Source organism: Eulemur rufifrons, chromosome 2, assembly GCF_041146395.1.
Source record: "Eulemur rufifrons isolate Redbay chromosome 2, OSU_ERuf_1, whole genome shotgun sequence".
Classification (NCBI taxonomy): Eukaryota; Metazoa; Chordata; class Mammalia; order Primates; family Lemuridae; genus Eulemur; species Eulemur rufifrons.
The window spans coordinates 100566374-100591420 of record NC_090984.1 but is presented as its reverse complement, the minus strand read 5'-3'; the positions used below and the strand labels follow the sequence as shown (position 1 = coordinate 100591420).

At 39.4% G+C, this 25047-nt stretch overlaps 1 protein-coding gene across 4 annotated transcripts in view; it reads right to left on the bottom strand.

The window, feature by feature from the left end:
* Positions 1-24165, bottom strand: part of ZNF410 (zinc finger protein 410) — a 33133-nt gene extending 8968 nt beyond the window's left edge. For 3 of the 4 annotated variants that reach the window (XM_069488709.1, XM_069488734.1, XM_069488717.1), the window contains exons 1-8: positions 24102-24165; positions 21447-21628; positions 20014-20149; positions 16922-17140; positions 15514-15705; positions 10427-10577; positions 9764-9945; positions 6411-6500 (exon numbers count right to left, since the gene is read on the bottom strand). In XM_069488709.1, coding sequence (XP_069344810.1) covers positions 6411-6500; positions 9764-9945; positions 10427-10577; positions 15514-15705; positions 16922-17140; positions 20014-20149; positions 21447-21479 — 1003 coding nt within the window. In that variant the 5' untranslated portion in view covers positions 21480-21628; positions 24102-24165. The remainder of the gene's footprint in view (positions 1-6410; positions 6501-9763; positions 9946-10426; positions 10578-15513; positions 15706-16921; positions 17141-20013; positions 20150-21446; positions 21629-24101) is intronic. The other variant, XM_069488726.1, reaches the window with a different exon arrangement.
* Between the last annotated feature and the right edge of the window lie 882 nt (positions 24166-25047).

Here is a 25047-nt window from a genome sequence, read left to right as displayed (position 1 = left end):
ATTCACATTGGCAGTTCTTCTAACATAATGATCTGCTGTCCTCTATGTCTTCAAGTCCAAAACTCTCAGTCTCCATTCTACCTACCCAGACAACCATACTTAGAGAAGGGGTCAAAAACTCACATCTACAGGAGACTAGTAAATAGCAAAAGTAAGTAAAATGGCCAGGGAGGGGCCATACTAACCTAGAGAATATCTTCCCCAGGAAGGGGGCAGCTGTTATTCAGTTCTAACCAATTGTTGCCATGTGTTGATTGAGGCCTAGCATTGCCATATTTTCTTTTATTTCTTTGAGACAGGGTCTTGCTTTCTCACCCAGGCTGAAGTGCAGTAGTGTAATCATAGCTCACTGCAGCCTTAAACTCCTGAGCTCAAGGATTCTCCTACCTCAGCCTCCCAAGTAGCTACAGACACATGCCCACTACACCTGCCTAATTTTTAAGTTTTTTTTTTTTTTTTTGAGACAGAGTCTCACTCTGTTGCCCAGGCTAGAGTGCCGTGTTGTCAGCCCAGCTCACAGCAGCCTCAAACTCCTGGGCTCAAGGGATCCTCCTGCCTCAACCTCCCGGGTAGCTGGGACTACAGGCATGTGCCACCATGCCCGGCTAATTTTTTCTATTTTTAGTTGTTTGGCTAATTTCTTTCTATTTTTTAGTAGAGGCAGGGTCTCGCTCTTGCTCAGGCTGGTCTCGAACTCCTGAGCTCAAGCAATCCTTCCACCTCGGCCTCCCAGAGGGCTAGGATTACAGGCGTGAGCCACTGCGCCCGGCCATTTTTTAAGTTTTTTTTTTTTTTTCGTAGAGACAGGGTCTCACTATGTTGCTGAAGGTGATCCCCAACTCCTGGCCCTAAATGATCCTCCCACCTTGGCCTCCCAAAGTGCTGGGATTATAGGCATGAGGTATTGTGCCTGGCCTCTGATTATTTTTAAGAGAAGCTGGAAATAATTAAGTAAAATTTCCCGATCTATAAATGCTGGGAACCCTTCACAATTGGTAAAAACATTGTGCAGCAATCTTCATTGCTGATGGGAATGCAAAAGACTATAACCTTTGTGGCTGGGAATCTGACAATATCTAGAAAAATAACACATGCATGTGCCCTTTGATCTAGGAATCCCACTTCTAAGAAATGTGTCCCAAAGTTATGTGGCAAAATGTGAAATAATCTATGTATAAGGTTATTCACTGCAACATTACTTAAAGTAGCTGAAAACTAGAAACACCCCAAATATTCATCACAGAGACTGAGTAAAGCTACAGAATATAAACATGAGAGAATACTACAAAGCTATGAAAGGAATGAAGAAAATTTCTATTCACTGATATGGAGTGAATCCAGGGTGTGTTGTCACGTTAAAAAAAAAAAAGTACAAATCTATACATAGGATGCTGCCTTTGTGTAAGGAAGAAAAGGAATTATACCCTCCAGGATGGCTATAATCAAAGACAAAAAAGTGTTGGTGAGGATGTAGAAAAACTGGAACCCTCATACACTGTTGGTGGGAATGTAAAATGGTACAGCTACTTTGAAAAACTGTCAGCTCCTCAAGAAGTTGAACAGAGAGTTACCATATGACCCAGCAATTCCACTCCTAGGTATATACTTGAGAGAAATGAAAACATATAATCATATAAAAACTTGTACACAAATGTTCATAACAACATTATTCATAATAGCCAAAATGTAGCAAACAACCCAAACCTATCAACTTATGAATGGATAAATAAAATGTGGTATATTCATACAATGGAAGTACTAATATATGCCACAACATGAACTATCAAAATATATGCTAAATTAAGAAAGTCAGTCATAAGATGCCACACATTGTACAATCTCATTCATATGAAATATTCAGAATAGGCAAATTCATAGAACCAGAGAGTAAATTAATGGTTGGCAGGGTCTGGAGGAAGAGAAGAATAAGCAGTGACTACTAATGGATATAGGTCTTCTTTTATTTATTTATTTATTTTTTTTTGAGACAGAGTCTTGCTCTGTTGCCCGGGCTAGAGTGCCGTGGCATCAGCCTAGCTCAGAGCAACCTCAAACTCCTGGGCTCAAGTAATCCTTCTGCCTCAGCCTCCCGAGTAGCTGGGACTACAGGCATGCACCACGATGCTCCGCTAATTTTTTTTTCTATATATATTTTTAGTTGTCCAGATAATTTCTTTCTATTTTTCAGTAGAGACAGGGTCTCGCTCTTGCTCAGGCTGGTCTCGAACTCCTGACCTCGAGCCATCCTCCCGCCTCGGCCTCCCAGAGTACTAGGATTATAGGCGTGAGCCACCGCGCCTGGCCTATTTTTTTTTTAATAATCTCCTGGATATGGAGCTTCTTTTTGGGATGATGAAATGTTCTGGAATTGGATAGCAGTGATAGTTTAAAACTATGAATATACTGTTGGCCCTCCACATCCATGGGTTCCATATCCACGGGTTCTGCATCCGAGAATTCAACAAGCATGGATTGAAAATATAAAAAAAAAAATAAAAAATGAAAAGTATAAGGGTTACAAAGGAGGGAAATACAAAAAATGATCTGCATTTGCTTATATTTGTAAAAAGAAACACTGGAAAAGCAAACCAAAAAGGAATTAAAAACTGGTTGGTTATCTGGCCGGATGTGGTGACTCACATCTGTAATCCTAGCACTCTGGGAGGCCGAGGGGTTGGGGGTGGGGGAGAATCCTTTGAGCTCAGGAGTTCGAGACCAGCCTGAGCAAGAGCCGAGACCTCATCTCTACTAAAAAAAATAGAAAGAAATTAGCTGGACAACTAAAAAACATATATAGAAAAAATTAGCTAGGCATGGTGGCGCATGCCTATAGTCCCAGCTACTGGGTAAGCTGAGGCAGGAGGATTGCTTGAGCCCAGGAGTCTGAGGTTGCTGTGAGCTAGGCTGACGCCACGGCACTCTAGCCTGGGCAACAGAGTGAGACTCTGTCTCAAAAAAAAAAAAAAAAAAAAAAATGGTTATCTATAAGAGAAAGGGAGGGAACAGGGGACAGGGACAGAACTGTAATCAAGATGTCTTTTAATATACTTAGATCTGACTTTACATAATAAAAAGATTAAAATTAGGCCGGGCACAGTAGCTCACATTTGTAATCCTAGCACTTTAGGAGGCCAAGGTGAGATGATAGGCTTGAGCTCAGGACTTTGAGACCAGCATGGACAACAAAGTGAGACCCCAGCTGTTAAAAAAGAAAAAGAAAAATTACTGGGGCATGGTAGCACATGCCTGTAGCTACTCAGGAGGCTGAAGTGGGAAGATCGCTTGCTTGAGCTCAGGAGTTTGAGGCTGCAGTGAGCTATGATTGCGCCACTGCACTCCAGCCTGGGTGACAGAGCAAGATGCTGGGGTGGGGGAGAGAGAATTAAATAAAAAAAAAAATAAATAAACTTTTACCATTTGAAAAAGAAACTGAAACAAATCTACAGATCAGGCTGATAATGTAATAAAACAATTATTCAAAGGATATTTATGTATAATATTTTTACTAAATATCCTTAATAGAACATATCTTAAGAAAAACACAGCTGCAAAACTGTGTTAAACTTCATTCTGTAAAGTGATTATTAATAATACTGGTATTACCATTTTGAATTATTAAGGAATTATATTAATGTGAGGAACCCAGATTTTCAGTGTAAAAGACATAATGTACAAAGAAAACTAAAAATTAATGTTCAAATTTAAATTGGAAAATATCAGCACGAACCAATTTTTTTTCCCTTTAAAGATGTCTTCTATAGCTCTGTCCACTGAAAAGTCCTAGACGCAATGACAACCTAACAGCAATGAGCGCGCACGGCACCCAGACTGTGGTTCCCACTAAAAGGAACCAGAACTCCTTGGAGGAATAGCTGACTTCAAGTCTGAGGTGAATCTCGGATATGCTGTTGTAACAGAAAGCAAAGAAGCTATCAAAGACTAGTGGGTCATGTCAAAAGCATACAGAAGTCAGGATGAGAGGCTCCTTTTGGTCACAGATAAGATAATGTGAGCATCAAAAATAACAACCAAGGCCAGGCATAACGGCTCGTGCCTGTAATCCCACCACTTTGTGAAGCAGATATAAGAGGATCACTTGAGGCCGGGGGTTCGAGACAACTCTGGATAACATAGTGAGACACTGTCTCTAAAAAAACATTAAAAAATTAGCTGCACTGCAGCCTGGGCATGATGGTGCACACCTATAGACCTAGCAACTCAGCGCTGAGGTGGGAGGATATCTTGAGCCCAGGAGTTCAAGGTTACAATGCGGTATGATCGCATGACTGTACTCCAGCCTGGGCAACAGGGTGAGACCCTGTCTATAATAAAACAAACAAACAGAAAGCCCACAACCAATGAATAATCCACCTTAAGAAACTAATAAAACACCCACCTCAAGAAACTAGAAATAGAAACAAATTAAACTAAAGCAAATAAGAAAGAAAAAAAATATTAAAATTTAAAATGAAAATCAATAAAATGAAAAACAGAAAAGCAATGGAGAGGCTAGGTGTGGTGGCTCATGCCTATAATCCTAGCACTATGGGAGGCTGAAGCGGGCGGATCAGAAAAGCTGAGACCCTGTCTCTACTAAAAATAGAAAAATTAGCCAGGTGTCCTGGTACACACCTGTAGTCCCAGCTACTTGAGAGGCTGAGGCAGGAGCCCAGGAGTTTGAAGTTATAGTGAGTTAGTTAGTTATTTTTTTTTTTCCCTCAGTGTGAATTTCCAAGTCAAGTTACAGTGAGCTATGATGACGCCACTGCATTCTAACTGGGCTCGTCTCAACAAAAAAAAAAAAAAAAAAAGAAAAAAGAAAAAGAAAAGAAAGAAAAGCAAAGCAATAAAGAAAGTCAATGAAATCAAAAGCTAATTCTTTTGTTGTTTGGGTTTTTTTTTTTTTTTTTGGAGACAAGGTCTTTCTCTGTTTGGGCTAGAGTATTGTGGCATCATCATAGCTCACTGCAACCTAAAACTTCTGGGCTCAAGAGATCCTCCTGCCTCAGCCTCCAGCGTAGCTGGGACTACAGGTGTACACCAACCCACCCAGCTAATTTTTTATTTTGTGTAGAGATGGGTCTTGCTATACTGCTCAGGCTGGTCTCGGACTCCTGCCTCAAGTGATCCTCCCACCTCGGCCTCCTGAAGTACAGGGATTACAGGTGTGAGCACCCCACTTGGCCAAAAGGTGATTCTTTCAAAAGATCAAAAAATGAATAAACCTTTAGTTAGGATAAACTAAAGAAAAATAAAGATATAGAAATCAAGAATGAAAGATGGGACACCACTACAGTCCCTAAGGAAATTAAAATTATTTTAAAGAAATATTATAAACAATTTAATTCCAATAAATAAGACAAATTCCTAGACAGATAAGAATTACTAAAACGGAACCATAAAGAAGTAGAAAGTCTGAATAGTAAAGTAAAGAAACTGAATTTGTCATTAAAAATCTTACCACAAAGAAAAGTCCAGGCATAGATAGCTTCATTAATGAAAGTTATCAGAATTCACAGAAATTATACTAATCCTATGCAAATTCTTCCAGAAAATAAAGGGGAAAGGAACACTTCCCTACTCATTTTTAGGCCAATATTACCCTGATATAAAGCTAGACAAAGATATCACAAGGAAGAACACTACAGGCCACAATATTCTTTATGAACATAAATGTAAAAATTCTTAACTATGAGAAAACCGAGTCCAGCACCATATAAACAGGATTATACACCCTGAGTAAGTGGGATTTATCCTAGAAATGCAAGGTTGGTTTCATATAAAAAAATCAACTAATGTAACATAGAATGCATAGAATGAGCAAATTTGGCAGAATTATAGAGAATTAATTTACAGAAAGTGGGCCACTAAGTGTAATTCCTCTGTCTCCTTCTACATATCTGGCAACCATAAGGTTTGTGGTTTTATTTGCCAAAGGCATAGTTTCTGCCAAAATGGTGACTAAAGCAGGATCAACAATGGCTCCTCAGAAGGCAGTGGTGCTGCCACTGACATCGACCTTTCTACTTTCTTATGATTTGGAATCTTCCTCCAGAGGAATAAAAATGTCAGTTCCTAAAGAAGAGGATCCATGTTTGATATAACTTATAAAGCACCCAGCACAGTGCCAAACAAATCTGCTGAACTCAGAAAAAGGTCTAGATTCGAAAGTAGTGACTCCCCTGAAAATAATAATTACATTTCACCCCTTTGATTATAAGACCTGTTGAATTATAAAATCTACTCATTAAGGGCCTTGATTTCTGATTCTGTCATGATGATGGTAAGCGTTTAACCTTTATTTTGAACAGTTTGTTTCTCTTTAAATTTCTTTATACTACTCTCTCAACCCTTCATCCTTTTGTATCTCTACTTTTCCCAAAATCTACAAATGGCACAGGTTCTATTACCTGAGTGAACCACCAGATGTTTTCGGAGGCTAGAATACTCAGCAAAGGAACGGCCACATCCTTGGGCTTCACAAAGGAAAGGCTTCTCTCCTAGAGACAAAAAAATGAGACAAAGACTCAGTCTTCTGATGAACTATTGCCCTCTTTTCCTACCAACTTTATTCTGTTTCTAATGACTGATTTACTGTGATTTCTTTAACTCACGCTATGTAACTGGGCTACCTGGCAAGTGTTGCCTCTCAATGATCTTTAGTCTACTGCCCAGCAGACAACCTTGCCCTTTTCCTTGGAATGGTTGCCTCTGAGCCTCCCACACTTCCTTCTACCTCCTGCCTCAAGGGCTGGACAGCTGCACTAACCTACCTTCTTCAGTTATCCCATCCCCTCTGAGGAGATCCAGATTAACAGTGGATACTGTCAGGGTTTTTACCTTACATCGATTCTCTTTAAGACTCCATTTCTAGATCTATCTACAAGTACAGATTTTTAAAGGTTATAAAATAGGTATTATATATAGTGCCATTTTACACAGCAAACACAGGAAAACAGATACTCAGTCACAGAGTTACACATAAGAATCTGTAATGTTATAAAAGTGGCTCTATCTATATAGTGGTATTATGATTTATTTGTCTTTATGCTTTTCTGTAATTTTCACTTTCAACAATACTACTTTGTTATTTTAAAAATCAAAGCTGCATAGTGCAAACTGAATGAGTTCTGTAGACTAGTTGACAAGAATGGTAATTTCTTGATTTTAATACTGCTATGGCTGCCTAAGAGGTCACATTTTAGGGAAGCTAGGTGAAGAATACACAGAACCTTGTACTATTTTTGCAATTTATCATGAGTCTATAATTATTTCAAAATAAAAAGTAAAAAAAAAAAATCAAAGATGCAGTCTCTATCCTCCAAGGATGACAGAATAGTATAAGACAAATGTATTCATAAATAACTTTATTATAAATTCCTATACATAAGTATTTAGAAGGGGAGGAATTCTAATTGCAGTAATTTTTGAAAAAAGCTGAATTTAAACTGGTCTTAAAAGTTCACAAGGATATAAGGGAATTTCAGGCACAATGAATAGTGGGAGCAGAGCCTTGAAACCAAGAGTGCTCAGGGCAAGTTCAAAAAATGGCAAGTGACCTCGAGCGATCCACCCGCCTCGGCCTCCCAGAGCAAGAGTGAGACCCCATCTCTACTAAAAATAGAAATAAATTATCTGGCCAACTAAAATATATATGTATATATATATATATATATACACACACACACACAAAAAATTAGCTGGGCATGGTGGCGCATGCCTGTAGTCCCAGCTACTCAGGAGGCTGAGGCAGGAAGATCGCTTAAGCCCAGGAGTTTGAGGTTGCTGTGAGCTAGGCTGACGCCACGGCACTCACTCTAGCCCGGGCAACAAAACGAGGCTCTGTCTCAAAAAAAAAAGGCAAGTGATGCCAGCATGGTGAGAACATTGAAGCTGGACTTCGTAGGAGGGAGCAGCACTATTCTAGATTATGCTGTTCTTTTTTTTTCCCCCCACGCATTTTTTTTCTTTTTTGGGGTGTGAAGAGAAAGGGTCTCACTCTTTGACCTAGGCTGGAGTACACTGGAGCAATCATAGCTCACTGCATCCTTGAATTCCTGGGCTCAAATGATCCTCCTGCCTCAGCCTCCCAAGTAGCTGAGACTATAGGTACATGCCACTGTGCCTGGCTAATTTTTTAAATTTTTTTGTAGAGATGGGGTCTCACTATGTTGTCCAGCCTGGTCTCAAACTCCTAGCCTCAAGCAATCCCTCCATCTTGGCCTCCCAGAGTGCTGGGATTAGAGGCATAAACCACCATGCCCGACTGATTACACTGTTCTTTTAGACTGTACCACACAGTTTAATGTTTATGATTTTCCAGTGGTCTGTAACTTTTTTGAATGCCTGTCTGTATACCCATCTCCACTCCAGAATGCTAGATACTCAAAAAGTTCCTGAAAGAATAAACAACATACTAATACATATGAGACCAGGTACGGTGGCTCATGCCTGTAATCCCAGCACTTTGAGATGCCAGGAGCTCCAGACCAGCCTGAGTAACATATTGAGACCCCCAATTCTACCAAAAAAACAGAAAACTTAGCCAGGTATGGTGGCATGCACCTGTAGTCCCAGCTACTCAGGAGGCTAAGGCAGGAGGATCCCTTCAGCCCAGAAGTTTGAGGCTTCAGTGAGCTATGATGACACCACTACACTTTATCCAAGGCAACAGAGTGAGACTCTGTCTCAAAAAAAAAAAAAGAGATTAACCGAGATGGAAGCTAGCAAGAGTTAGAATAAAGAAAAGAAAAACAGGAGAAAATCAGGTCATAATCTGATGTAAAAGAAAGCACTTTAAGACATTTAATGTTATCAAATGCTACAAAAATGATGAGCAGCACAATGATGAAGGGTTACCAAATTTAACAATAAAGCATAGTGAACTCTAAATCTTTCCTTATCTATTCAGCTAGATGGTTTTCCTATTTTTTTTCTTCAAATTGCTTTCTTGGAGCAAGTATAATTTACTCTCTGGGTTCAGTAATTAATCTTTGGCAAGACACTAGCATATGCTAGTCCAAGTGGCTTGGAATTTCACACTTAGACCCTTAGACTAAGAGTCAAGAAATCTTTATCTTGCTCCTTCGATATTAACATGCTGTGTGACCAGAACAAGTCACATCCCCATTCTGTTTTTCATGTTGTGAGGCTCTAACAAGAAAGCATACGTCTCAAAAACAGGGATTATATCTTATCTTTTGTATTTTTGCCCACCTTTTCCTATTTAGTGCCTAGAACAGGCTCTGTATGGTTTGTGTGATTCAATAAATGTTACTGCTCAAAATTATAACTGTGGTGGCTCATGCCTGTAATCCTAGCACTCTGGGAGGCAGAAGTGGGAGGATGGCTTGAGCTCAGGAGTTCAAGCCCAGCCTGAGCAAGAGTGAGACACTGTCTCTATTAAAAAAAAAAAAATTGTAACTATGCAATGTTCAGAGATATTTGAAAACAGACTAATTTTGTCCATATCTCCTCATATCATCATTATCTGAGAAGCTCTTACATTTCTTCCTACACATTAAGTTCCTGGAGGCAGAAACACTGTCCGTTCTTCACACACACGTAAAAGTTAAATGAATGTTACTGTAAGTGCTATGAGGCATTTAAGAAAAAAAAAATCCCATCTTCAGAGTTCTAGCAAGAACCCTAGACCTTCATATGTATTCGCACCTGAGCCTTCCCACTTGAGCCTTTCTTAATAATAGGTAAATAAATGCTGAGCCAAGTAGACCCCCTAAAGGAATGTTGGTGTGGCACACACCTGTGTGAATTCGTAAGTGGTTCTTCAGGTTTCCAGCTGTAGTGAACTGCTTACCACAGCTAGACTCAGGGCACATAAAGGGCTTCTCCCCATTGTGGGTTCTCATGTGCACCTTCAGCCTCTGCAGCACATAGAAGCTTTTCCCACAACCTTCTGCAGGGCAGATGAATGAGCGGTCATTTCTGCAAAAATAATCATAAAAGCAACAATACCTGAAAATACTCTTCGCTAGAGATGACAAATCAAAGCTCCTATTGACTCTCACTCAAGGCAGGGAATAAATCTCAAACCGGGATATATCAGAATCACCTGAAGAGTTTGTTAAAATTACACCAAACTGATTTCATAGGTTTAGGATACGGGCCCAGGCTTATGTATTATTTTTTAAGTTCTCAAAGAAACTATGTTTTATAATGAGAGTTCAGAACTCTTGCTTTAAGACATTTAGATGCCAAATGTCTTATTAAATATTTATCAAGAATGAGATAAATGAGACAATGCAAATCTTTCTATTAAAGAACAAAAGACATCTTGAACAGAATCTAGCAGAAGCTAGCTGAACAGAAGCTTGCTGTCCCCTTTGTCAACTGGGGGACCAGGCTCCTCTGGAAGCATCAATGTATGCATCAATATATCCAAGTATGAGATCCCAGATTTGCTCACCGATGAGTTTTGAGGTGGTACTTAAAGTGAGCCGGCCACACAAATGTCCGGTCACAGCCTTCAACTGTACACTTGAGCTTCTTTTCCACTTGAGGAACGGGCCCAGAATCTTTGGGTTGCCCATCACCAGAACCAAGGTGCACATTTTCTCCTGTAACAGAGTCACATAGTTATAACACAGGAAGGACCCTGCTCAGACACTTAGGTTCAAACAATAAAGCTCCAATATTTTACTCCTGGTGATCATTGATCAGAAATCCATCTTCATCTTCTTCAGGTCTCTTTGTATCCGTTTAACAGAAATGAGAGGACTCTACTTCCCCATCCCATTACTCCAGACTACCAAAAGCTATCATGCTTTGCTTCATAAGACTAAGCCTCTTTGACAAATTTAAGAAAAATCCAAAATGGTTTTCTATCAGAAATCTCAGAAAGCAAAATTAAAACTATTTTGCATTATACAGATTGGTAAGGAAGCAGGTATATTAACACTCAAGAGTGGGATGCTTAGAGAAATGACAAATTTCTTGGTAGTAAAAAACTATTTTAAGGAGAAATGGTTGCTCTTGCTTACTGTGGGCATATAGATTTCTTCCACAGATGGCCATTCTCATATTTCCATCTTCTGAAATCAATCAGGCTATTTCCTATGATTCTGGAGAATAAGAACCACCTTCCAATTTCCTGTACTAACCCTTTTAGTTATAAAATATTTAAGAATGCAAAAACTCAGATGATTTTTAAAATTTCTAACCACATTAAAAAAAGAAGTTAGACAAAGTATCTACTGGAGTTTTGTTCAATAGTATAAAGGGAGGTGAGGAGAGGAGTACACGGTGCCTCCCATAAATTTAAATAAAATCAGGTAATTAAAATTTTATATAAATTCCAGATTAGCAGGTGATGATTCTTTTCTGTCATTTTCTTCGAGACAGACTTAAAGATCAATAGAGAAAAAAAATCATAGTCACTTAATTCTGCTATGAGCATATGGGTTTATCTTTCCACTATACATAACTTAGGAATAAAATTTGTATTTCCAAATTTCCCTCTCAAAAGGCAAGAGCAGGCCGGGCGCGGTGGCTCACGCCTGTAATCCTAGCACTCTGGGAGGCCGAGGGGGGAGGATCACTCGAGGTCAGGAGTTCGAGACCAGCCTGAGCAAGAGCGAGACCCCTGTCTCTACTAAAAAAATAGAAAGAAATTATCTGGACAGCTAAAATTACATAAATAGAAAAAAATTAGCCAGGCATGGTGGCGCATGCCTGTAGTCCCAGCTACTCGGGAGGCTGAGGCAGAAGGATTGCTTGAGCCTAGGAGTTTGAGGTTGCTGTGAGCTTGACGCCACGGCACTCTAGCCCGGGCAACAGAGCAAGACTCTGTCTAAAAAAAAAAAAAAAAAAAAAAGGCAAGAGTACAATATATATGTTGTACCTACCACACTCCCTGGAGACTGACAGCTAATCAAAGGCAGGTTCTGACTCACCTATTAATCTCTTACTGCCCTACATTCTCCTTGTTATACTTTACCAAATACTAGTCATAAAACTAATTGCCCCAAAGTCAGAGCAGAACCTAGGATGCCTTTTGCTACTTATTAACTTTTTCTTTTTTTTTTTTTTTTTTTTGTTGAGACAGAGTCTCACTTTGTTGCCCAGGCTAGAGTGAGTGCCATGGCGTCAGCTTAGCTCACAGCAACCTCAAACTCCTGGGCTCAAGCGATCCTCCTGCCTCAGCCTCCCGAGTAGCTGGGACTACAGGCATGCGCCACTATGCCCGGCTAATTTTTTCTATATAGATTTTTAGTTGTCCATATAATGTCTTTCTATTTTTAGTAGAGACAGGGTCTCGCTCTTGCTCAGGCTGGTCTCAAACTCCTGACCTCGAGCGATCCACCCGCCTCGGCCTCCCAGAGTGCTAGGATTACAGGCGTGAGCCACCGCGCCCGGCCTAACTTTTTCTTTAATATTGTCCCTGGTTTTTAAATTTGTGTAAATGAAAAATATCTACACATAGGTAAAATTTAAACAGCACAAAAGTACTGTACCATAAAGGAAACTTCCCACCGACCCCAGAGTTCCAGCTAATTAATTTCTAATGAAAGGTCTGTAGAAACATCACACTAATCCAAAGATTTAAATCAGTGTGACAGTTAGGGCTTTGTACATTCAATATTGTAGATACAATAAGAATACCAATAAACATAAAACAGAAAAAAATGAATACAAGATGTAAGGCAAGGCTAAGAAATCACTGGATTCTCTCCTTCTGAACACCGAAGATTAGCAATATATGCTCAAATATATGGCAAATTATTCCTTAAAAAAAAAAATCTTCAGAAAAGCACTCAAAGGAGTGTTCCCTCAATTACTCTGTTTTTGAAAACAACTATTTGGGGACGACAGATTAACTTAAAATAATCTCAACAAGTGACAGTTTGGGATATTTAGAAGTTATCTGATGGAACTGAATAAATTTTTAAAAAGAAAGATACAAAGAAATTCAACACCTCATAATTGCAAGTGTTGGACAGTACTATAAGTGCTTTAAAAATCCTATAGTTATATGAGTCTCTGCATTTGAGATAAAAATTCCAGTGAGAGTATTATAAATAGCAGGGGTCAGCAAACTTTTTCTGTAAGAGGCCAGGTAGGAAATACTTTCAGCTTTGCAAGCCATATGGGCTCTGTCACAACTACTCAACTTTGCCATAGTAGCAGCCATATACAATTTGTAACTAATGGAAATGCCTGTGTTCCAATAAAACTTTATTTATTAAAAAAGGTGGGGATTTGGTACAAATGCCTATGCTCACAGGATATATAGCCTTATATACAAAATTAAAATATTTTCGCCAGGCATGGTGGCTAACAACTGTAATCCCAGCATTTTGGGAGGCCAAGGTGGGAGGATCACTTGAGGCCAGGAGTTCAAGGCCAGCCTGGGCAAAATAGCGAGACCTTGTCTCAAAAAAATGGAAAAAAGAAAAAAAAAAACAAAAGTTAGCCGGGCATGGTGGTGCGTGCCCTGTAGTCCCAGCTAATAAGGAGGCTGAGGCAGGAGGACCACTTGGGCCCAGGAGTTCAAGGCTGCAATGAGCTATGATTGCACTACTGCACTCCAGCATGGGTGCCACAGAGCAAGATGCTGTCTCTTAAAAAAGTAAAAGAAAAAATAAAATATTTCTGTATTTCAAGCAATTCAGAGGGAAGTAAAGATGATGTGGTATGAAAAACTGTGATAGAGGAGTCACAAAGTAGCTTCAGTAATGACAATGACAAAGATAGTTATGTTAAAAATGTATTAAAATATTGAATAAAATAATTTCATCACGTTAGTGGGCGAAAAGCAATATTAAGTATATTTCACACAATTTAAAATGCATATGTATAACCAAAATCATAAAACTTCTCAAATGGCAACTTACAATGTTAATTTTATCTACATGCCTAAAAGTTTCTATATCTAAGAAAAAAGTTTTTAGGGAATCATCTTGTTGAGTAAATAAAAAATTGTCTTATATTTGGGGTAACTTTATATTCAGGCATACATGGTAGTTAAGGTAGTAAAGCAACATATTTTGAGAGTAAGAAAAATATCCACACAATGGTTTGCTGAATATAAAGCATTTCCCAGAAAGTATTTTATTTAATCTTCATAACAACCCAATCAGGTAGGCTGCCTGATCTCTATGTTCTGAACATGAGAAAACTAAACGTAAGGGAGTTAAACTGCCTGAGGCAGGGAACTAGTAAATGATGGTGCCTGGTCTGGATTCCAGGCTCCCAGATTCTAAATCCCAAGCTCCCTCCATATACTGCTTCTCACTGGCAAATGTGGCACTACTTCCTCAATACAAGTGGAAATGCTGAAGGTTTCAGGATCCAGAGATTGGCAAAAACATTCTCAGGAAGAATCTGAACTTTAGAGTCCCCCCAAGATGTAAAATTAACTATTCTAAGTAGCACTATGGTAGTCACAAACAGAACTAATTATTTTGACAACTAATAGAAGTCTGGAGTTCTCTGTGCAGGAAAAGATTTAGGTTGATGTTTCTAAAACTGAATATTCTGAAATTCTAAGTAGGATGCTTGAGTTCTCTATGAGAAATTATTTTAACTTTTTGTTTTCATTTGAATGGTAATCAAAAAATCATAAGCATATTCTAGATCATCTGCACTAACTCCAAACACCTGTATACTGACATGAGATTTCAGTGCTTAAGTTTAGTTTGTGATAATGATAGTGTTGAACCATGTAGTACTAATTTGTCAAATATTAATTAGAAAATACAGAGGCAGATCTAAAACAAAAAGTATTAATGGCATACTACATAAGCAAAGGTTTTGCAGTGGTTTGAATAGAGCCATGGTTCTATTAAGCTTTAACATGTATCAGAAACAAGTATCTGACACAGTAGGTCTGGGATGGAATCTGAGAGTTTGCATTTCTAAGTTTCCAGGTGATGCTGATGATCCAGGAACAATACTTTGAAAATTACTAGAACAGAGAAAGGTGGCACAGAGTAAGTAGCATAGATATGTTGAACTGGAAAGAAAGAACATTAAAGCCATCATAGCTAATTGTTAAATTTTCATGAGCAGCAATTTTGTTCCAACAAAACATAATCATCTGCCATATTTACTTAGTATTAATTTTATTTTCATTAGTTTTATAGTTTTTTCAATTAATTGATAAAACTATTATGATTTCATGATGGTGTAACAGTTCTAAGTATAAGAAGTTTACACAGAATTTATGATTTTACCTATTTAAGGGACATTACAATAAAAACAATTCAACATAATCCCAGGTTCTGGGAGTATTTTTTTTTTTTCCTTTAAAAGGGGCTCTGTACCTTATTTAAAGTTGAGAATACAGAATACTAGTTTAGTTGATTTTGGACACAAATCTGACATAGCCAAGTTATTTTATGGAAAATAAGACCTAAGCAATTTACACATTTCTAACACTCTGTTCTCATCAATAAAATAATTTGAATTATATACAATTCAAAACATAGCCATTGCATTATCAAAGTCTCTTTGCACAGAACACTGGAAAGGAAAATGCCACATGAGTCTCACCATTGCTGCTGGTTTTTGCACTCTTTGCCAATTGTGCACGAGTAGCAGCAATCAGACTGTCGTGGGCCAACTCCTGAACCCGGAGGAACCATGGAATACTACTGTCTGTACTTTCACTGGAGAGGAAATCATTCCCTGAATCTTCTGCCTCATCCTGTACAAAAACTAAGTGCTCAGCTGAAGAGCCCAGACCTGGAAAAAACAAGAAGATATACGAAAGTTAGCCATCAAGTAATCCTTTCACTTGCCCTGGCTCAGAATCTTTCCATGTCCTGAATCACCTATTCTAGATTGAACCTATTCACCTATTCAACCCTCACTTCAAACTTCTGTGCTTATAGATGATTAGGCTATTACTTCTCTACTCTGAACCTGAAAGCTTGTTGTTACCTTGTCTCCTCTTGTTTCAGAGGGAAAACTGGCCTTCCTGGCAATCAAGCTAATACCCACCTCTAGCATTCCAGTCTCATTCTTCAGTTATTCCCTCCTTTACCTTTCAGTTTTCTCCTCTCTCCCATCTGCAACCTATTCCTATTGGACAGCTTTTCTTTATAGCCTTTAAATGTGTCAGAGCTCAAGTCTCTCTCACCTTTATTTTTTAAAAGAACAGAAAACCCCAAGTACTTCTCTAGCTATTACCTTCTTACTTAGTCCTTCAAAGTCAAGTTTCTTGAACAAGTGTAAAGTGTACCTTTTAGTTTGCTTATCCACTTTCTCACCTTCCATCCACTCACCCCCCCATCTCTTTAACCCTGGCCTCCACCTCTACTACCCAAATAAAATTGTTCTTGCTAAGGTCACTAGACACACCCTTCATCTCACTAGACCATCCTGTAGGATTTGGCATTATTTAGTACCTTTTCTTCCTTAAAACTTTTTTCATTCCTTGGCTTCTTCCCCACCATTCTTTCCCAGTTCTCTTCATCTGCTTCCAGATGCTCCTTCCCATTCTTCTGTTGTCCTCTTACATGTTTTTTTCCCCCAAGGTCTCAGACTTGTCTTCTTTTCTGTTTATGCTTCAGACGTCTCTTGCACCAAAACTACTTATTTCACACCAGACCTCTCTAGAACTCTGGAATCCTATTTCTAACTCTCTAAAGGACACCTCCTCCTGAATGTCCCTCTAAAATCTCAACATCAACAAGCACAAATTGGAGTCAATCATCCTCCCCCAATCCCTGTTCCTGTGCTATCTCAGTAAACGGCACCACCTAATTTCCCACACGAGAAATGGGAGTCATCCTAGAGTCCTCCCTTCTCCTTCTCCACATTCAAATGGTCACCAGACCACACTAATTCTCCAAAATAATAAAGCTTCTTTCCATTTTAAGTATGACTGACTTAAATATGCCTCACCCCCTATTTTTTTCTTAAGCATGAGTTCAGAAAAAGATAAAAAAAATAATACCTGCTCTTGTTAGGTTAAGAAGAATAAAAGAAGTGCTATCACTTGGCTGTAGATCTTGCAACAAGCTAGGAGACTCGGGAGTGGACAAAAACTCCGTGGACTTCGGTACAGCCTGAGCCCTCGTCTCTTCTCCGTCTGGGCCCACATTCACCTGAAGGCTTCTCAAAACAGCTGAGGAAGGGACCTCCTTGGAGGAGTTAGTATGATTTGGAGTATCATCTAGTAAAGGGAAAACACCACAGCTTTATGTGTCATCTATCTCCAAGGGGCTCACCATTTCAATACATAGCAACTCATGCCCCTGTAACTTCCCTCAGTATCTAACACACAGAAGCAGACAGCATTCTCATTTTACAAACATAAAATCTGCCTCAGAGAACAAAGATGCCATTAAGTTCTAAAGATTGTCAGCCAAAATGTGAGGAACAGACTCTTCTGACACTTAGCAGTAACTAATAACCAAACATTCACATTGGACATTACAGAATTTAGTCCTTTTTGAGGCCAGAAATCAGTACTTTTTTCTTGACAAATATAGCTATACAATGAATACTAAACTCAAGAACAGGATCTAAAATTTTTCTTAGAGAGTGTTCCCTGTCCTTAACTTTTACAACACATACATGATGATTGTGGTGAGTAATTAGCAGGGGAAAAAACACAGCCTGGGAAGCAATTACAATTTTACAGAATCATCCATATGTTTCATTACAGTTCTAGGTTTTATACTGGACGTAAAGAAATAATTCAGAAGACTTCACTTCAAGAAATCTGTTCTAAAGGAAGGAAAGATTTTCCAAAGGTTTTGGTTGTAATATAGTGAGGAACTGCACTACAACGCTGAAACATTCGATGTTTTCAGGGCTTTCATTCATTTTTATAAAAGGCAGATAACACTTTTTCCTCTTTTAAGCAGATAATAGATAAGATTATAGGAACAAAAGTGGATGGTACTGCCAATTTCATTCAGCATTGTGAATGCACTTATGCTACAGAACTGTAAACTCAGAAATGGTTAAAATGGTAATTTTATGTTATACGTATTTTATCACCAAAAAAAGGATAAAGTTCATAGCAGCACTGTTGGTCATATACAACACTAGAAAATAACTAAATATTCATCAATAGTGGCATGGATAAAGAAGTTATGGTAGGCCGGGCGCGGTGGCTCACGCCTGTAATCCTAGCACTCTGGGAGGCCGAGGCGGGTGGATCGCTCAAGGTCAGGAGTTCGAGACCAGCCTGAGCAAGAGCGAGACCCCGTCTCTACTAAAAATAGAAAGAAATTATATGGACAACTAAAAATATATATATAGAAAAATTAGCCGGGCATAGTGGCGCATGCCTGTAGTCCCAGCTACTCGGGAGGCTGAGGCAGAAGGATCGCTTGAGCCCAGGAGTTTGAGGTTGCTGTGAGCTAGGCTGAGGCCACGGCACTCACTCTAGCCTGGGCAACAAAGTGAGACTCTGTCTAAAAAAAAAAAAAAAAAAAAGAAGTTATGGTATCCTCATATAACACTATAAAGCAATGAAACCAAACAAAGCAGCTACACACTATAAGAATGAACCACACAAATATAGAGTAAAAGAAGAAAGGTGGGCCGGGTGCAGCGGCTCACACCTGTAGTCCCAGCACTTTGGGAGGCCAAGGAGGGAGAATCACTTGAGGCCAGGAGTTTGAGACCAGCCTGAGCAATAGTGTGATCCCATCTCTACTAAAAATAGAAAAATTAGCTGAACATTGTGGTGCATGCCTGTAGTCCCAGCTACTCAGGAGGCTAAGACAAGAGGATGGCTTGAGCCCAGGAGTGTGAGGCTGCAGTGAGCTATGATGATGCCACGGCACTCTACCCATGGCAACTGAGCAAGACTCTATCTCAAAAAAAAAAAAATCAAAGAATACCATTAAAGGACAGTAACCAGAAGATTTTTTTTTTTTTTTATGTATTTATTTTTTATTTTCCCACTCACTACAGCCTCAAACTCTTGGTTGTGAACCATCCTTCTGTTTCAGCCTCCTGAGTAGCTTAGGACTACAGGTATGCACCACCAAGCCCAGCTAATTTTTTTTAATTTTTGTAGAGATGGTGTCTCACTATGCTGCCCAGGCTGGTCTCAAACTACTGGGCTCAAGTGATCCTCCAGCCTTGGCCTCCCAAAGTGTTGGGATTGTGGGTATGAGCCACCACATCCACCAGAAGACTATATAACAAACAAGTAAGTTGTCACCAACAGGTTAATACTGATCCTTCTGTGATTTACTATTAATATTCCAAATTTTAAAACAAGGATAAGAAATATAAAGAATTCACTACACCCCAAAATAATGTTCTCCTTGCTAACAGTTAAGTGATAGGATCTCCCAGTACCTGTACTCAAAATTCTACTTCCTACTTTTTCAGGAGCCTCTTCACCAATTATCTACTACTTCTGTCTTAGCTTCTCTAATTGGCTCTTTCCTCTTAGCATAAAACAACCCTCAAATATCTCCTATCTCAAACAAAAATCTTTCCTCTACCTTACCTCCTTCTCTTTTTTCCTTCTCATAGCAGGAGAGCCTTTAGAAAGTATGTATAGTTACTTACTCAACTATACTTACCTTGCATAGATACCTCAACTCTCTGCAGCCTGTCTTTCTACTGCCTTTGCTCCATGGAACAGGTCCTGCTGAGGTCAATGCTTGTCTCCTTTTGGTCCCTATTTCACTGGGCCTCTCAGGAGCACCTGACACACTGACTTCCCTTGGGTTCCATGCCTCCATTCTATGCTGATATTCATCCTACTACAGTAGTCTTTCCATGCCCTTCTTTGCAGGCTCTCTTGCCTCATCCTGTACCTTAAATAGAGAGTTCCCCAAGATTTCTGCCTTAGCCTTTTATCCCTCACTCTCACACTCCTTGGGTAATCATATCCATTCCTATGGCTTAAACTATCGATGCACTTATGACTCCTGTGGTTGCTTTTTCTCCATCACTCCTAATTTTTACAGTTTCCACCCATCAGTTATTAAATCAGTTATTTCACCAGTACCATAGAGTAGGCTAAGTTCTTACGGACTTCTTTAGCCTATCTCTGGTGATCATAACTTTTACCTGGTAACATTAGCCGACTGCATTCTGAGGCTTCAGTCACCGGAAGGAGGGACAAACAAGTAATGTCTTTAGCTTCTGATTCTACTAGCCCCTGTCCCAATGGGATGGATGTATTCTGAACAAATTGTACCAGGAGCTGGGTTGGGGGGGAAAAAGACAACACTGAGAAAAACAGGTTGTTAGGAATGGGACCTAAACTTTTCAATTTACCAAAAGGTGATAATGTAATTAAGTCTTGACTGTTCACTAGCCTCAACCATATTCAAAGAAAAACTAGATTAACTACAATATTTAAAGTTATCTTATCATGTCCTCAGCTCTAGAGAAAGGCTGATTTATATAAAGTCATGCACTGCATGATGTTTTAGTCAATAACCATATATATGAAGGTGGTCCCACAAAATTATAATACTACATTTTTACTGTACTTTTCTTAAATTTAGATATGTTTAGATACACAAATTCTATTGTGTTCCAATTGCTCACAGTATTCAGTACAGTAACATGCTGTACAGTTTTGCAGTCTAGGAGCAATGGGCTATATATCATGTAGCCTAGGAATGTAGTAAGCTATACCACCTAGGTTGGTGTAAGTACCCTCTACGATGTTTACCCCATGACAAAATCACCTAACGACACATTGCTCAGAATATATCTGTCATTAAATGACACCTCACTGTCATTAGGTTAACCTCTGTCATCTTCTGTCAAACAGAGAAATGATAAAAATATTTTAAAATGATAGCTACTTAAAAAAAAAAAAATCAACTGCATTGTATTGACTACATTTTACAAAGCACCATTCTGTGTACTGGCTCCTTTAATCCTCACATTAACCCAGTAAGATTGAACAAGTATTTGATAGATGAGGAATCAAGTTGAAGACATTAAGGAATTATCTAAGATCACATGAACAGTTAGGATCATTGCCAATCTTCAAACTTAAGTAACCTGATTCCAAGTTCAGTCTCCTTTCCATTATGCAACACAGATACACTAAAATTTAAGTGATAAAATGAACCAAAATAAAAAATTTTTAAATCCCCTAATAATGTTCAGAAAGAAAATACTTTCATATATATATAAAATTAATAAAAGAACAGTTTGTGGTAGCAAATATTTATATACATATGTGATGTATATATATGTATACATTAGATTTTGTCATCATATAATTACCTAAATGCATAATAATTTTATACTTAAACACAGATACAAAAAAAATCACAAAAAATAAAAATAGAATTTTTAAATCTTTGAGAAAATACTTACTAATAGAAAATAATAACTAGTAGTTACAATCAAAACCACTTGGCTCACAAAACCTAAAATATTCACTATCTTGTCCATTAAAGTTTGCTGACCTCTGAACTAAGGATAAACCTTGAAATATAGCCCACCGAAAGAAAAGGAAACAAGCTGACTGGGCTCACCTCTGGTTTGGATTCTAACTCATCTGATAACATTGATTCAGTTTCCAAATCCTGTAGCTGTTCAGGGGACAGGTTTAAATTTAATTCAGAGTCAATGACACCTTCCTTTTATGCTCATATTCCTCTAGGAAATACTATGCTCTTCCTGTAAGATGCTGTACTGGGTGGGTAATCAATTTAACCTAAAATGGAAGTAAAAAAGAGAGAGACAGAGCATTAAGAGCAGTGGGAAAATGTAGCTAAACAAAGGCACTTCTTTACATATCCCAAAATCACAACAAGCAAGCAAATGAAGAATTCAGCTCTAACTAAACATTTGCTTTAAAATAGAACTTATGTTCTGATGCTATGAACAAAAAAATAAATAAATAAATAAATAAAATAAAACAGAACAAACACAGTAGTTATCAACATTCATAAAAATGTTATGCTTTGATGCAGAATATCTACTTCTAATAATCTATTCTAAGACAAGTTCTTAAATATGGATAGAGGTATGCCCAAAGATGTTCACCTTATCTTATGTGATAATAAACAACTAGAAGCAACAGGTAAATATATATATCTCTCTTTCTCCAACAATTAGGGAATAGTTGATTAAATATGGCATTGTCACTTCAAAATATGATTATGAAGACAATGCAACAAAGAAAAATGACTATGACATGTTAAATTATAAAAATAAAATAGAAAATTATATACTTGCTATTAATATTAAAACTAGTTATGATTTGCAAAGGAAAAAATAAAAGGAAATTCACATAGCCATTATAGTAGCTATATCGTCATAAACTGGTGTGACTATTTTTTTCTCAAATTTCTAATTTTTCTAAAAACTAGATTGCTTTGATAATGATAAAAAATTACATTACGTGGCCAGGCGAGGTGGCTCACGCCTGTAATCCTAGCACTCTGGGAGGCCGAGGCGGGTGGATCGCTCGAGGTCAGGAGTTCGAGACCAGCCTGAGCAAGAGCGAGACCCCGTCTCTACTATAAATAGAAATTATATGGACAACTAAAATATATATACACAAAAAATTAGCCGGGCATGGTGGCGCATGCCTGTAGTCCCAGCTACTCGGGAGGCTGAGGCAGGAGGATCGCTTAAGCCCAGGAGTTTGAGGTTGCTGTGAGCTAGGCTGACGCCATGGCACTCACTCTAGCCCGGGCAACAGAGTGAGACTCTGTCTCAAAAAAAAAAAAAAAAAAAAAAAAGTATCAAACCTTCATTTCTAACTGCTTGCTGGGTATCTTCACATGTATATCCAACATATCTCAACCCCAACAATGTCCAAGATCCAGATTATGATCTCCTCCACTAAACCTGTTCTTCTCTTGTATTATCTATTTCAATTATTGCCCAATCTTCCTCCCACTCAGCTGCAAATTCTAGGTCTTTAACAATCTTTCTCTTTCTCCGTATTTAAATAATCCCAGTGATTCTAAGACCCCCAAATATACTCCTACTGTAATGTCCTCTTTAGGTCTCTCAGTAACTTTCAACGACACTATTAAAATAGGCTTCTGACTGGTCATCCTGCCTTTAAAACCCCCGTTTTCAACCCATCTTTTTATGCAGCCACTCTAGTTATCTTTCCAAATCACATAAATGCTTATGTCACTCTCCCTACTCAAACTTCAGTGCCTGAGAATAGTCAGATCTCTAAAGTTAAACCTCTTCATTTACAGAGGAACAACCCCCAAAGACAAAGATTAGGTAACTTTCCAAAAATTAGATATCTACTTAAATGCAAAACTTAAAACTAGAACCTAAATCTGACTACTTTAGTTGTCCTTTATTGTGCCCCACACTAAGATAACACAAAGAGGAATTTCTCACTCCTAACAACAAAAGGACACTTTATTTCAAAATGTTACTGTTATTTTCTTTGAAAATATACTGCGTTGGCCCTTGTGCCAAATGAAGTATAAGTACGAATTTTTAAGTCCCAAGTTAATAATATTTAACTTCCAAATGGTGCCTAAATGCATTTCTGAGCCTCATTAGCAAGTGGAATAAACTAATCAACTAACTGGATTTTCGTCTTGAGAAACGTCAGAGCATAATTTCAACACGAAAGGCATACGGGTTGTAAACACTCACAGCTCACACCCCCGCAGGAAATGACAAGCAAAGGAGATAAAAGCGGCCCAGCCCCGCCGAGTAGGCAGCCGTCCTTCTTGTAGACCCAGAAACTAAGTGGACGTATCATATGAGAGTAGCTCTGGGCTGAAACATTCAGGGCAGGATCCCCCTGGGCATCTCCTTTCTCCCTTCACAAAAGCCTTAGTATGAGGCCCCAAGGTCGGCGGACAGGCCCCGGCTACGGGTGCAATCAGAGAGCCCCCGCCCAGGGGACTCGCTGACTCCGGCTTTCTCAGGACGGTCTTGATACCATATTCCTGCTCCCAAAACCAAGCAAAGGAGCCGAAACATCGCCCCGAAAAACCCGCGAGGGGGAGGCTCGAAGCCGTGAGGCTTCAGAACTGCCGCTCCCGGGCCCGCCAGATCCGGGAGGGGTGCCCAAGGGGGGCGGTTTCCCTGTCCTCTCTGGGGGAGAACTCGGCCCCTGCCTCCCCCACCCAACCAAGAAGCCAATATCGGCGTCCTCCTCCTCGCAGACCACCCAGCCGAGCAGGTGTGGCCAGGCCCACCTCGCAGCTCACATTCCCGTTCCGGGCAGCCGGCGGTCCGTCAATCGGTCCCGAATTCCGTCCACACACAACGTCTTCCGGCTCCCGCCGGAAGCAGCTCGAGCGCGGGACAGGAAGTTTGGCCGTCCCCCCAAGCACACACCCACTTTCCCGCCTCAGGGCTTCGTGGGAGCTGCCCGCCTCGCGGTCCCATCTGGAGGGCAGCTGGCGGGGCCAGTTCTGGCTCGCAGCGCAGGGCTCAGCCTGGCCCGAAGGAACCGCGCCTCGCACTCATTCTCTCTCGGCTTTCGGGGCTCCTAGGTACGCGAAGCCCGAAAAAAAGGGTCAGTTAATTCTAGCCGTGACGTCACTGCCTCTCCGCAGCAGCGGATGGGGCAGTTTTTCTTGTAAGCCTAGGAGTTACAATGGAAGCAAACGAGAAAGAAAAGATAACTACTTAAACATTTATCAGAGGTCTCCGTGGAGAGGACCTCGAAGCTTTAATACTCCAAAGGGAACTTGCAGAATCAAGTTAGCATTTCATACGGGACAAGGTACGAATTGAGTCTGGGTTCCCTGAACAGCGGCTTAAACACGAGTTCCAGGCTGTATGCCACCACTTGTTAGAGCGTTAAGAGTTTGACTGACTTCTTGAAATTATTGATTTTTTTAATACTTGCTGCGTGCGGAAGAATGAAGGACTCAACTAAGATAGCGGCAGCGGGAATTAAAGGAGTTCTCGATTATAAAAAAGTCATTTTCAAGGTTAAAGATAAGCCTTGATGACAAGGTTTGGTTACACAAATAACTAATGGTAATTTAAAACAAAGGAGAAACTCGTTTCAGAAGAAGATAATTCTCCTGTAGAAAAGCAGTTTGAGGTGCCAATCCAGAGTTCAGGATATTCACTTGGAGGTGAAGGTCCAGGCTCAAGTAAGAGGTCGGAAATAGAAATGTAGATTTGGGA